The sequence below is a fragment of the Paroedura picta genome, chromosome 8 (genome assembly GCF_049243985.1).
Source record: "Paroedura picta isolate Pp20150507F chromosome 8, Ppicta_v3.0, whole genome shotgun sequence".
NCBI classification, from domain to species: Eukaryota; Metazoa; Chordata; class Lepidosauria; order Squamata; family Gekkonidae; genus Paroedura; species Paroedura picta.
In genome coordinates, this window is record NC_135376.1 from 651300 (window position 1) to 664336 (window position 13037).

Here is a 13037-nt window from a genome sequence, read left to right on the forward strand (position 1 = left end):
CTCGGACAAAGGGGCGCAGACCACCCTGCTCAGCCAACAAAGTCCTGGCGTGGTTGCTTGTTGGACGGGACCCCACCCGACTGTACCCCAGCCCCCAACTACCTGTGACCCCCCCCCCTGTCCCCTGGGTTCGGCTCAGGAGCCAAGAACTGGAAACAATAGCAGCAGCATGCCAAAGAGTGAGGAGGGGGTCCCCATTCATATTTGGGGGGCTGCATTGGTGTATGGCTGCGAAAGTTGGACCATAAGGAAGGCGGAGCGTCAAAGAATTGAGGCTTTTGAACTCTGGTGCTGGAACGCCCACGTTCCAGCCCTCTCCCTCCTGGCATTTCAGGCCTCTGTGCAGATCTTGTGGGGGGGGGTCTGCTGATTCTCCCCCCCCCCCCCCACACACACTGGTCCCCTGCCCTGGCCAGCTCTCGGGTGGCTCCAACCAGGAAGGGAAGCCGAGGAGGGCTTGCGTAAGGGAGCCAAAGAGGCTCAACAGGTTTCTGCCACCCTGGTGTTCACCAGGAGGCGGGTGCATGCTCTGTGGCTCTTAAAGGCAGCCGGCACGGCACGGGGGAAGGAAGGAAGGAAGGACGGAAGGTTGTCTCCTGGCCTGGGTTCAAGTCACACAGGGGCCTGCCTGCTCATCCCTCTGCCAGGCTGGATGGAGAAAAAGCTCCCAGCGGATCAGCCTCCCCTGCTCAATGTGGGGAAGGAGGACGAGGCGGTAAGCCAGCCCCTTCCAGGGCCCTGGGCGGGAGGGCTTGGGGATCTCGCTGGGCTGCAGAGCCCTGGGCCAGGCAGCTGCTTTCTAGCTGGAGCTCACAGGTGGGAAAGCGGCTTTGAAGTTCTCTGGCAAATCTTCAGCAGCCTCTTCCCCACACTCCTCCCACCTGACTCAAGGTGCTCTCTGGAAGGCAGGTGGCCAGGAGGACGGAGGCGGGGAGGGGCTGGCTGGGGCCACTGGGGTGTTCCTGTTGTCCCCCTCAAAGTCCCAGCCACTGTGCGGAGCTCATCCGTCCCCTGAGGACCCTGAAAGGGAGAGGAGGCAGGAAAAGGAGGAGCAAGGAGCCCAAAGGAACCAGGAAGGACCAGCATCTCGGCCCGGGGCCTGCGTGGGTGCAGGATCCCAGCAGAGGCTAACAGGGGCAGGGCAGCAAAGGAGGGAGGGCCGGGGTGCGCACGTACAGAATGCCAACTGGAACAGCTGCCTCTGCTTTGCCTGAGCATCTGGAAACATCTGGCAGGCCACACGAAGCGGGACTCATCTAGGGGTCTTAGTAGACCAGACACTGAACATGAGAGTCTTGGTGGCTAAAAAGGCAAAGGGGATTTTGGGCTGTATTACAAGAAGTAGAGTGCCCAGGTCATGGGAGGTGATGGTACCGCTTTAGTCCACTCTGGTGAGACCTCACTTGGAGTCCTGTGTTCAGATTTGGTCACCAGAGCTGAAGAAAGATGTAGAGCAGGGGTAGTCAAACTGTGGCCCTCCAGATGCCCATGGACTACACATCCCATGATCCTGATGTAGACAAACTGGTTGAGGGAGCTTTTTCTGTTGAGCCTGGAGAGGAGACGACTGAGAGGGATTCTGATAGCCATCTTCAAGTATTTAAAAGGTTGCCATATAGAGGATGGAGCAGAGTTGTTCTCTCTTGCCCCAAAACCAATGGGTTGAAATTCATTCAAAAGAAATTCCATCTCAACCTCCGGAAGACGTTCCTGACAGTGAGAGTGGTTCCTCAGTGGAACAGGCTTCCTCGGGAGGTGGGGGGTTCTCCATCTTTGGAAGATTTTAAGCAGAGGCTAGAGAGTCATCTGACAGAAAAGCTGATTCTATGAACTGAGGCAGGTGGTGAGTGGGTGGGTGGGTGGGCAGCGAGGATTGTGTTGGTGCTTGGCTTTTGTGGCTCTTTCTTGCACACTCAGGGAAATGCCGATCGCCTCCGATTGGGAGGCAAATTTCTTCCAGGCTGGCAGGGGAATCTGAGATTTGCGGGGAGGGGGCATCATCAGCGCATGGAATTGGGGTCCCTGTGGGTGGGCAGGTAGTTGCATGTCCTGCCTAGTGCAGGGGGTTGGACTAGATGACCCTGGAGGTCTCTCCCCACTCTGTGATTCTATGACCCATCCCGCCAAGCCATTCATGGTTGTGGCCTGTATGGGAAGGAATGGCCAGATCCCTTGGGCTTGCCATTAGTGCTGGAGCCTCTTTACCTGTGCTCTGCAGCCCTGGCCCTTCCCCTGGCCCTGCAAGGCAGAGAGAAAGCAGATGGGAAGTTCTGGGATCAGCTGAACCAGGATTGCTTCTGTCACCTGGTCCTTGGCCACTATATGCCTCTGCCTGACTTTTACGGAAGGGAGGGAAGGTGGGAGGAGGGAGAGAGAATTGGGGACAGGAATCGTTGCTAAGGTGACCAGATTTTAACATTGGTAAAGCAGGTCACCATTGACCGGCGGGTTCTTGATTAAAAATTTGGTCTATATGGAGCAACAAAAATTTTCATAGAATGCATAGAAAGCAAAAATAGTATTGTAATATATATATATATATTAATTTCAACATAAGTACAATTTGCCAGGTACAACCCAGATGCCCCTCCAAAAGTGGGACAATCTGGTCACCTTATTCTTTGCACATCTCAGGACTTGTGCCTCTTCCGGGTTGGGACACCTGTGCCTCCTCTTTCAGAGAGGCATCTCAAGACTTGGATTAATTTGAAAACCAAACCAAGCAAAACACTTTCACTTGCCCCCCCCCTCCCTTGCACTGGGTGTGAGCTGCTCCCTCCAGCCTCCACTGCCAACCAAAGCGCTCAACAGACTTTGTTGGTGCCAGGCCAGTCCGGTTCCGGTCCCTTCCCATCCAAGTCCTGTCTGGACCTGGAGCAGAAACAGCCTCAGCCTCCCCGGACAGAGAGTGTGGGATAGCGTCACCCTGTTTGTTCTGAGAAATGACCCTGGGGGGGGGAGGGCACCGTTGAGCCACTTCCTTTACTCAGACGGAGGCCGAAAGGCCTTACCTGTGGCTGAAGGGGGGCTGCTCTGTCCCACAGGAGGGCTTCACCCCACAGGCCTCAGGGGCCCCTTTTCCTTCTCGGTGGAAGTGCCGGGTGAGGTTGGCAGGGGGCTGGGAGAAGGGCCCACCAGGTTGGAGGCTGTGCCAGGCTCTGCAGCTGCTGCCTGCCTGTACCGGGAGGGGCAGAGATCTCCGCAGACAACTGCTGGAATGTTCAGCCTGGAGAAAAGGAGGTTGAGAGGGGACATGATAGCCCCCTTTAAGTATTTGAAAGGTTGTCACTTGGAGGAGGGCAGGATGCTGTTTCCGTTGGCTGCAGAGGAGAGGACACGCAGTAATGGGTTTAAACTTCAAGTACAACGATATAGGCTAGATATCAGGAAAAAAAAAATTCACAGTCAGAGTAGTTCAGCAGTGGAATAGGCTGCCTAAGGAGGTGGTGAGCTCCCCCTCACTGGCAGTCTTCAAGCAAAGGTTGGATACACACTTTTCTTGGATGCTTTAGGATGCTTAGGGCTGATCCTGCGTTGAGCAGGGGGTTGGACTAGATGGCCTGTATGGCCCCTTCCAACTGTATGATTCTATGATCCTATGATTCTATGACTACTGTAAGGCGCTTCACCTAGGGCTGCCCTTGAAGAGTCTGTCCACCATGAACCTGGGCGACTAGCCCCTGGGAGCACGGCATGCTCCTTGTTCAGGGCTGCTAGGACATTCCTAGGATGGATTCAAGGGGCTGAATTGAGACCTGCAAGGCCTGCTTTGGCATTGCTGGAGAAGCCCCCTCCCCCCAGAGAAGCCCCCTCCCCCAGTGAGCAGTATGAGCCAGAGGGAGGGGTCTGCTGCCACTCCAAGGGGACTTTTGCCAGTAGTGGAGTGCCAAAGAGAACAGGGACCCTTGTGGTAAATTCAACAAGAAAAAGTACCTCACCACAATAGGAATAACAAAAAACAATTAATTCAGCAATTATAACTAGTAGTAAAAAGGTAAAGGTATCCCCTGTGCAAGCACCGAGTCATGTCTGACCCTTGGGGTGACACCCTCCAGCATTTTCATGGCAGACTCAATACGGGGTGGTTTGCCAGTGCCTTCCCCAGTCATGACCGTTTACCCCCCAACACGCTGGGTACTCATTTTACCGACCTCGGAAGGATGGAAGGCTGAGTCAACCTTGAGCCGGCTGTTGGGATCGAACTCCCAACCTCATGGGCAAAGCTTTCAGACGGATGCCTTACCACTCTGCGCCACAAGAGGCTCTATAACTAGTATACAGCTGATTTTACAATTAAAGGAGGCATACAAGAAGTACACAGTAAACAGCCTTGCAACTCCAGTAGTGGAGTGCAGGCCTCCCTCTCTGGAGCATCCCATCGACCCCTGCAGGGCGTTAGATCCGTGGGTTCGGAGGACACGGAAGGATGCTGGAAGCATTTAAGCTCCTTATTAGGACCCCTGGGCCAGAAAGAGAGCAAGAACAGACCTGGAACCTCACCAAAGATACAGACAAACACCACGCAAGGGAAGTCGCTGCTCAGGTTCACTTCAAACGGACTAGAAGTTGCAGTGAGTCCAACCCCGTGCTGGCCAACGAACTGCCCCGGATTTCGATCCTGCCTCAGACCTCAGCTTGGTCCTCGGCAGCTCTGCGTAAACAAGACAGGGATCCTTGCAAAGGCGCATCCATCCCCCCCCCCCGCCCGTCCCCCGGCCTGCTGGTCGTTGGCTGGTCATGCTGGCCTCACAGTCGGTTTTTCCCCACAGAGCAGCTTTGAGGTTTCCAAGGTTTCCGTTTACTTCTGTAAGCCGTTTGCCACACCTTCTGGCGGGAAAGAGATTTTATCAAGTGGGTCACCTTTAAGATCCACAGGGAGTGCCTTGAAGGGGTCATAAAGGCGCCCCTGGACTCCAGCTTGGATTTTTAGTTGAAAAAGCAGTTGTTGTTGTTGTTATTATTATTATTATTTAGATTTATTTTCACAATAGTCTTATCCCCATCAAAATACCCATTAAAAGACTTTAAAACAATCCCAACATAGTGGAACTTATTCCCACCCCTGCTATCAGAGCGGCAGGGAGGGTGGGGAGGAGATGCTAGGTCTGGGGGGGGGGAATGTTGGCACTCATTCGCTGACCCCGGCCTCAACCAAAAACCTGGCGGAAGAGCTCCGTCTTGCAGGCCCTGCGGAAAGCTGGTAAGTCCTGCAGGGTGCACAGCTCACCCGGGAGTTCATTCCACCAGGTAGGGGCCAGGACCGAAAAGGCCCTGGCCCTGGTCGAGGCCAGGCGCGCTTCTCTAGGGCCAGGAACGATCAGGAGATTCTCCCCCGCTGAGCGTAGAGTCCTGCGGGGGATGTAGAGCGGTAGGCAGTCCCTCAGGAATGTGGGTCCCAACCCGCGTAGAGCCTTAAAGGTCAAAACCAGAACCTTGAACCTGATCCGGGCAGCAATTGGCAACCAATGCAGCTGCCTCAGCACAGGCTGGATATGGGCCCTCCAAGGTGTACCAGTGAGGACCCGAGCAGCTGCGTTTTGCACTAGCTGGAGTTTCCGTATCAGGCACAAGGGTAGGCCGGCGTAGAGCGAGTTACAGAAATCTATTCTGGAGGTGACTGTCACATGGATCACTGTAGCCAAGTGGTCAGGGGACAGGTAGGGCGCTAGTAGTCGGGCCTGGCGAAGATAGAAAAATGCCTGACCCACTACTCTCTTGACCTGAGCCTCCATAGTCAGGGAGGCGTCGATGGTCACCCCCAAATTCCTGGCCTGGGGCGCGATGGTAAGTTGTGCTCCTGTCAGGGTGGGTAGGCGCGCTGCCTGGTCCTGCCCTCTGCCTCCCACAGCAGTTACAGAGCTGCTCTCCCGCCTCTTGACTGCGCCAAAAATGGAGCTTCTCAAGAAGGGAAGCAGGCCATGAAACTGGCTCACTTTTCCAGATTGGGGGGGGGGGGACACACACACTCAAATCGACAGAAATGGCCCCGGGGTGTGTGGTGTGGTCGCAGCAAGGGGGAAGGGCCTTGCTCTGTGACCCTTCCCCGTCCTCTGGATGTATCCTGGGGGCGCTTCCTGACCCCATCCCTATTCAGGACAGAAACCCTAGACCAGCTCAGTCCTGCCCAGGAGGGAAGATCCCGTGGGCATACATAGTACAGGTGCATGGGGGGACGGGGGAGTCTGTGGAAGGCTGATGTGTAGGGTTGCCAATTTCCAGGTGGGGCCTGGAGATTCCACAGAATTCCAGCTGATCTCTAGGGAGCTGAGGTCAGCTGTGAAGGGTGAACTCTGTGGCCAAGGATCCCTCTGAGGTCCCTCCCCTCCCCCCCTCACATTCCGCCCTCCTTATGCTCTGCTCCTAAATCTCCAGGAATTTCCAGGCCTGGTGTTGGCAGCCCAGGGTGTGGGAGGCCTTGAAGGAAGACCCCACTGCTCCAGGGGAACATTTCCTTCCAGTGTTGCTCAGCATTCCCTATCTTTTTGCTGGCAGAGCTTAAATATGCAAAGGAGGAGAAGAGGAAAGCACCAGCCACTTAAAGAATCACCATTGGGAATAAGTCTTTCACTTTTATTTATTATTGGAAAAGTGACCTCGTGAGTGACTCCATCCTGCCAGGGTGCTCATCCCTTCCTTTATGATCCTTGCGATCCTTGAGGGGAATGGGTGTCTGCGGTCTGGAGGGTCCTTGTAGCTCCAGGAAACCTCCAGGCTGTTGGAACGTGGGAATCTGCAGGGTGCCTGAGGCCACAGCGGAAGAGCAAAACTAAAGGGCAACAAGGACCGGGCCCCCCTGCCCCCATCCCCCCCGCCCGACTTTTCAACCCCTATTTCACAGCAGTGCTGCTGGTGGTTGCTACCCTTTGGTGCTGATCTCTGAGGGCTGCTTTAATTGTGTTTTTTAAACTTGCTGATTATCGTTTTATTGTGGTTTCACTGTTACAACGTCATGTGGCTGATGGTTCCCTGCCTGGGAAGGCGAGGCTGTGAGGGGCCTTCTAGATATAAATTGATTGTGAGGGGACATCAAAACATCCGGAAGAAGTTCCTGACAGTCAGAGAGGTCCCTCAGTGGAAGAGGCTTCCTCGGGAGGTGGTGGGTTCTCCTTTCTTGGAGGTTTTTAAGCAGAGGCTGGAGAGCCATCTGACGGAGAGGCTGATTCTGGGAAGGCTCAAGGGGGTGGCAGGTGACAGTGGAGGAGCGAGAGGGTTGTGAGTGTCCTGCATAGTGCAGGGGGTTGGACTAGATGACCCAGGAGGTCCCTTCCTACTCTATTATTCCATGATTCTATGATTTATAAATAAGGACCCTCCTTCAGGGGGACATGTGCAGCTGGCACCTTCTGGGGTTTTCCAGCACCCTGACTGGCTCAGCTGGAGACTTCCTGCTCCTGTGAACGCCCTTCCTCCCTGCTTGCCTCCCGAACAGAACTGGGCGGCTAGACGGCTAGGAATCCCCCCTGGTCTCCCTTTGCGTGGACATACCTTGCCAGCCCGGGCCCAGGAACCGCCCGTTGCCATGCCTACCAGCGGCCAAGTTCCGGCTTTGCAGGCCTGGCTGTTTTGGCCCTGCTGGGCTCCGGTAGGGCTGTGGGCAGCTGAGCCAGAGGCTGCCTGCGAGGGGGCCAAACAGAGACCCACCTGTGGGGGGCCAAGGGGCCGTTCCCCTTTGAAGGCTCCCCGCAGCCCTCCTGTTCTTGAGGAGGGAGCATTTCCAGGGCCTCCGCTCCAGCCGCCCAACAACCCTATGCGTGTCCGCCCCCAAATAAGCCCTGCTTTGCTCCTAGCTGACTGCCTGGTGAGTGGGCACAGGCGGGTCAGGGCTGCAGAGGCCTCCCAGAGACTCCGGCCTTTGATTTCACCTACAGAAACGACCCCCTGCCTCTCTCTGCTCTCCTCTGGGCAGCGGGTTCAGATCCAAACCACCTCCCTGAAGGCCATGCAGCAGTTCTGCTGGGGGAAATGGGGGGGGGGATACACAAGATGCCCTAATGCCCCACAGAAGCCCCTCCCATCCCTATCCCCCCCAATCTCCAGGCATTTCCCAGCCTCAAGGGAACACACCTAGCCAGTGCCCCCCCCCCACCTCCACAGTCCAACTCAGCTTGGCAGTGGCCTACCTTACAAGGCAGGAAGTGAGCGACCCCCATCCTGATTATGAGGCAGACTTGATGGGATTTTGCCTCACTGAGGGCCTTCCCCTCCTCCACTCCCCCCCCCAACCAGTACAGCTGCTGGTTTTAATGGGGACGCACTGGCTGAAGGAGCGGGGAGCGGGCAGCCACGGGGCATAGTGGCCCAAGACAGCCTGCAGTCCCACTCTGGAGCAAGCGTCACGTGTCCCTTCACACCTCTTTCCACTGATGTCCCCCACAGGAGATATTTGGCTACAAGACCCACGGCTTCCGGAAGGCCCTGTGCATCGCTGGGTCCGTCCTGTCCTGCGGAGTGCTCCTGCTCGTCTTTTACTGGAAGCCGGCGTGGGACGTGTGGGCCAGCTGCGTGCCGTGCGACCTGCAGGAGGCAGACGTGGTGCTGCTCAGAGCCACGGTAGGTCCCTTCCTTCCCCTCTCCCAGGGGCTCCACGGCCCTGGATACTATATGGCCACGGCAGTCCGCATTCAGTACTTAAGGGGTGAGGGATCTGGTGCACTTCACAATCGAGAACGTCTTTTTCTGGGTTTTCAAATTTCCAAGCCTTGTGCCTTCTGGCACTGTGGAGGATCTGAAAACGTGAACTCTCGGGAGCTGGAACATGGGGGTGGCCTGGCCTGAGCCACGCCCTTCATGCTCTGCTCTTCTCACAGGAACGGAAAATGCGTTTTGACTGGGCGGAAGGATCGCCTAGTAGGTAGAGCAGTGCGGTCAACCTGCAGGGGTGACTGGAAATTGGCTGGGGAAAAAACTGGTCTCCTGACGACAGGAATCTGTTCCCCTGCAGGAAATCCCAGCTAGCAAGAGCAGGCTCTCCTGAGGTCCCAAATGCTTCCCTCATAGAATCATAGAGCTGGAAGGATCCTCCAGGGTCATCTAGTCCGACACCCTGCAGAGTGCAGGAAACTCACAACTACCACAGTGACACCCGTTCCATGCCATTGCACATTGCCCTCTGCTCTTCTGGGCCCTCAGCAGTTCTTGGCCTCTGCCCAAGGGTCCATTGCGCTTCCCACAATCCTGCTTCAAGGGGTCCCACAGCAACACCAGAGATCCGCATCCTAACAATGTGACCCTCCCCCCCCACCCCCAGGATGAATTTCAGAGGTACACGAAGAAGAGGGTGACCTGGATTGACTTGTCGAAACTCCTGGGCAAGGAGCAGCTGAGTGATGCCTTCAGGGCTGATGCGGGATGTGTCCTCTCCAAGGCCGTAATGAAGCCGCAGCTGAAAGTAAGTCCTGGGGGAAGGGAGGCCCAGGAAGATGCCTCTCCCCGACTCCTTTGCCTCCTTCCACAGTGGGGGAGGAAGGACAGGCCTCACTTGGCCTCTTCCGGAGGTTGGATCCAGGTGGGCCTTTCCTGCCCCCACCCTCTCGTTCCCCCAGAAGTCCCTTCAGCAGTCCTGGGTAGAATCCAAGGCCTCCTGCTGCCCCTTGGGGCCAGAAGGGAGGGCTCTGGGAAGGCCATTGCTTGGGTGTGTTCCCAGGGCCTTTGAGCCCCTGGGCCCCGTGGGAATTGCCTGCTGTCTGTTCTGGGGGGGGGGATCAGCCTTCCTCCCTGTACCTGCATGACAAAACGGAGGAGCGAGCGAGTGAGGTCCATCCCCACCTTTGCTGTGGTGCAGGGGACCCAGGTAAAGCCAGGAGGGGCAGAAGGGGATTCTCTGAGCCCGGAGAACCACCACAGATGCCCACAAGTCCTCCTCCTGCCTGCAGAGCCCGAATCCAGCCCTAATGACAGCTCGGGAGGGATTCAGTTGCAGCCGGGGATTCAAGCTGGTGACTCCTGACGGCTGTCTTGCACCTCGTTTCTGTAGGTGAGGTACATCCAGGTACAAAGAATTCGCTACGTATGGGACGTCTCTTCAAAACAGTTTCACAGAATTGGGTGAGTTTTAATGTCCCTCGGCCTCTCTGCCCTGCTGTTGACTGTCCAGAAGGACTGTTTGGACACTGTGTGAGACGGGAGGCTGGACTGGATGGACCCTCCCTGGCCTGACCCAGCAGGGCTCTTCTGAGGGTCTTCTCAGGGGAAGGCCTTGGCCTCTCTGCCCTGTGGCTGGCCCTGCAGAGGAACTGGTTGGGCCCTGGGTGAGACGGGAGGCTGGACTGGAGGGACCCTCCCTGGCCTGACCCAGCAGGGCTCTTCTGAGGGTCTTCTCAGGGGAAGGCCTCGGCCTCTCTGCCCTGTGGCTGGCCTTGCAGAGGAACCGGCTGGCCCCTGGGTGAGACGGGAGGCTGGACTGGAGGGACCCTCCCTGGCCTGACCCAGCAGGGCTCTTCTGAGGGTCTTCTCAGGGGAAGGCCTCGGCCTCTCTGCCCTGTGGCTGGCCCTGCAGAGGAACTGGCTGGCCCCTGGGTGAGACGGGAGGCTGGACTGGAGGGACCTTCCCTGGCCTGACCCAGCAGGGCTCTTCTGAGGGTCTTCTCAGGGGAAGGCCTCGGCCTCTCTGCCCTCTGGCTGGCCCTGCGGAGGAACTGGCTGGCCCCTGGGTGAGATGGGAGGCTGGACTGGAGGGACCCTCCCTGGCCTGACCCAGCAGGGCTCTTCTGAGGTCCTTATGTCTTACTGTAAGAAGAACTCTTCTTGTGGCATCATCTGTCTTGGATTTCCTCTTCCATAGATCTCTGGAGGACAGCAACACGTGTTTTGAAATCCACCACAAGTTTGCTGACGGTCTGACCACGCAAGAGCAGAATTTCCGGTATGGCCCCAGTCCAGCCAGCTGCTTCCCCAGCCACGGGGTTGTCAGATCCATGTTGGAGCACTCCTGGCAATCTGGAAGAGGTGGACTCTGTGGCCTTCCTCTCCAGACTCCTTTCCCAAATCTCCCTTTTCCCAGCCTGGGTGTGGAAACCCTACCCCCCATCCCCCACTGGTGGGGACCTGGCAGCCCAAACCCCCCCGAAGAAGAGGCTGGCTTGGCTAACCCTCTGCTTAAACCTTACTGGCAGGAGAGCTCTTCCCTGGTGAACTTGTGTCTCGGTGTAGTCTGAGACAGGTGTTTTCAAAATATTTATTTACGAAAAGCTTCTCTTCTCCTGCATAAGGCATTGCTCAGTGGTCCCTCTTCCAGCTGTTGGTTGGTTGGTTCCCAGCAAAGCACAAGTGGGGGGCTGGTTCCGTGGCCAGGCGTGGGTACAGGGTGGGGGGCAGGATTCTTGTTGGGGGGGGGTGACATTGCTTGTCGCCCACCCACCAAGAGGCCCGTCAGCACAAATATCCATGTCTTTCTTTCTTTCTTTCTTTCTTTCTTTCTTTCTTTCTTTCTTTCTTTCTTTCTTTCTTTCTTTCTTTCTTTCTTTCTTTCTTTCTTTCTTTCTTTCTTTCTTTCTTTCTTTCTTTCTTTCTTTCTTTCTCAGGAAGTTAGTGTGTGGCCCTAACGCCATTGAAGTGGAGATTCCTCCCATCTGGAAACTGCTTTTTAAAGAGGTAACCAAATGGCCCTTCCCACCCACAGCCTCGTTTTCATATGGGTTGGGTGGGGAAGGTTTCAGGGTCAGGGAGCTGTGCCCCTCTCCCAGCCCCCGGAGTTTGGCCCCGAGGAGAACTCTGGCGGGAGAATCCCTGCGGATGGATGGCCTTCTGTTTTAACGGATGACAAGTCCTCCCTCTCTCCCCTTGAGCTTTTGGCAGGGAGCTTCTGAAGCCAGGTAGTTTATTTGCTAAAAAAATGTCAGGGGTGTATATTTATTTGCACAGGGCTGTCGAACGAAGAGCAGCCGATCAGTGGTTTGGCAGAGGAGAGAGGGCGGGCGGGTGTGGCCGTGGATAAAGAACAAGCATGAGGAAATGCAGCCCCAAGGACAAACAAGCAGGCTCTCTTGGTCACAAAAGCTGTGGCTGTCTCCCTGGTCGCGTGAGAGCCTGGAGCACACTCCTCTCTAAAGTAAAAGGCCCAGACCCTTCAGCCTTTTGTTCTCTGGAAGAAGAAGAGTTTTGTTATACGGTGCTATTGCCACCCGAAGGAATCTCCAAGCGGCTTCCAATGGCCTTCCCTTCCTCTCCCCACAACGGACACCCTGTGGGATGGTTGCGTCTGGGAGAGCTCTGTGAGAGCAGCTGTAATGGGATTGGGAGTGGCCCCAGGTCTCCCAGCAGCCTGCCTGGGGAGGCTTAGTGGGGGATCCAGCCTGCCACTCATACCCACAACGGCCCGCTGGCTGCAGCCTTGAGGTCTGTAGCCCCACAGGTGGAGGCCCGGAGGGGTGGTGCTGATGAGCATCTCCTGGAAAGCCCCTCCCCCTTGTGCCCCCTGGCCTGGATGTGACCGTGGGGCCTGCCTTGCCCCCCCAGATCCTGAACCCCTTCTACGTCTTCCAAGCCTTCACCCTGACGCTATGGCTGTGCCAGGGCTACATTGAGTACTCCACCGCCATCATCTTCCTCTCCATCCTCTCCATCGCCCTCACCATCTACGACCTGCGGCAGGTATGTGGGCAGCACTCTCCACCTCCTTGGTCCTCCCCAGGGGGCTGGGCACAGGCCACCTCTGCCTTGGGGGGGGCAGGGGGAGTTGGGGCCCTTCCCCACTCCCCTGGGCAGACCATTCCCCGGAATAATAATCTACTTGTGGAGTGTGTGGATCTGCCTAGGACCAAGCTTGGGGTCCAGAGCAGGATCCAAGCATCTGCAGAAGCAGCCAATGCCTGCCAGGTTCCTGCTGCGGGAGCCGATCCTTTTAAATTACTCAAGTGCCACGGTGCCAGTTGGGTCCAGGAGATCCTTTTGCGTACAAATTGTATATGAGTTGGGGTTTTCTCGGGGGATTTCAGTCTTGTTGCTTCCTTCAATATGTACTCACTGCTGAGATCAGTCAAGAGCTCTTTGTTTGCCCCGCAGCCTGGCATTCTCCTTGCGAACCCACTTATTTGACGTTA

At 56.4% G+C, this 13037-nt stretch overlaps 1 protein-coding gene across 1 annotated transcript in view; it reads left to right on the top strand.

Moving 5' to 3' along the window:
* Positions 1-484: 484 nt before the first annotated feature.
* ATP13A5 (ATPase 13A5) overlaps positions 485-13037 on the top strand; it is a 39480-nt gene continuing 26927 nt past the window's right edge. The window contains exons 1-7 of the mRNA XM_077347901.1: positions 485-715; positions 8377-8550; positions 9248-9388; positions 9974-10044; positions 10781-10861; positions 11520-11589; positions 12454-12588. Coding sequence (XP_077204016.1) covers positions 653-715; positions 8377-8550; positions 9248-9388; positions 9974-10044; positions 10781-10861; positions 11520-11589; positions 12454-12588 — 735 coding nt within the window. The 5' untranslated portion in view covers positions 485-652. The remainder of the gene's footprint in view (positions 716-8376; positions 8551-9247; positions 9389-9973; positions 10045-10780; positions 10862-11519; positions 11590-12453; positions 12589-13037) is intronic.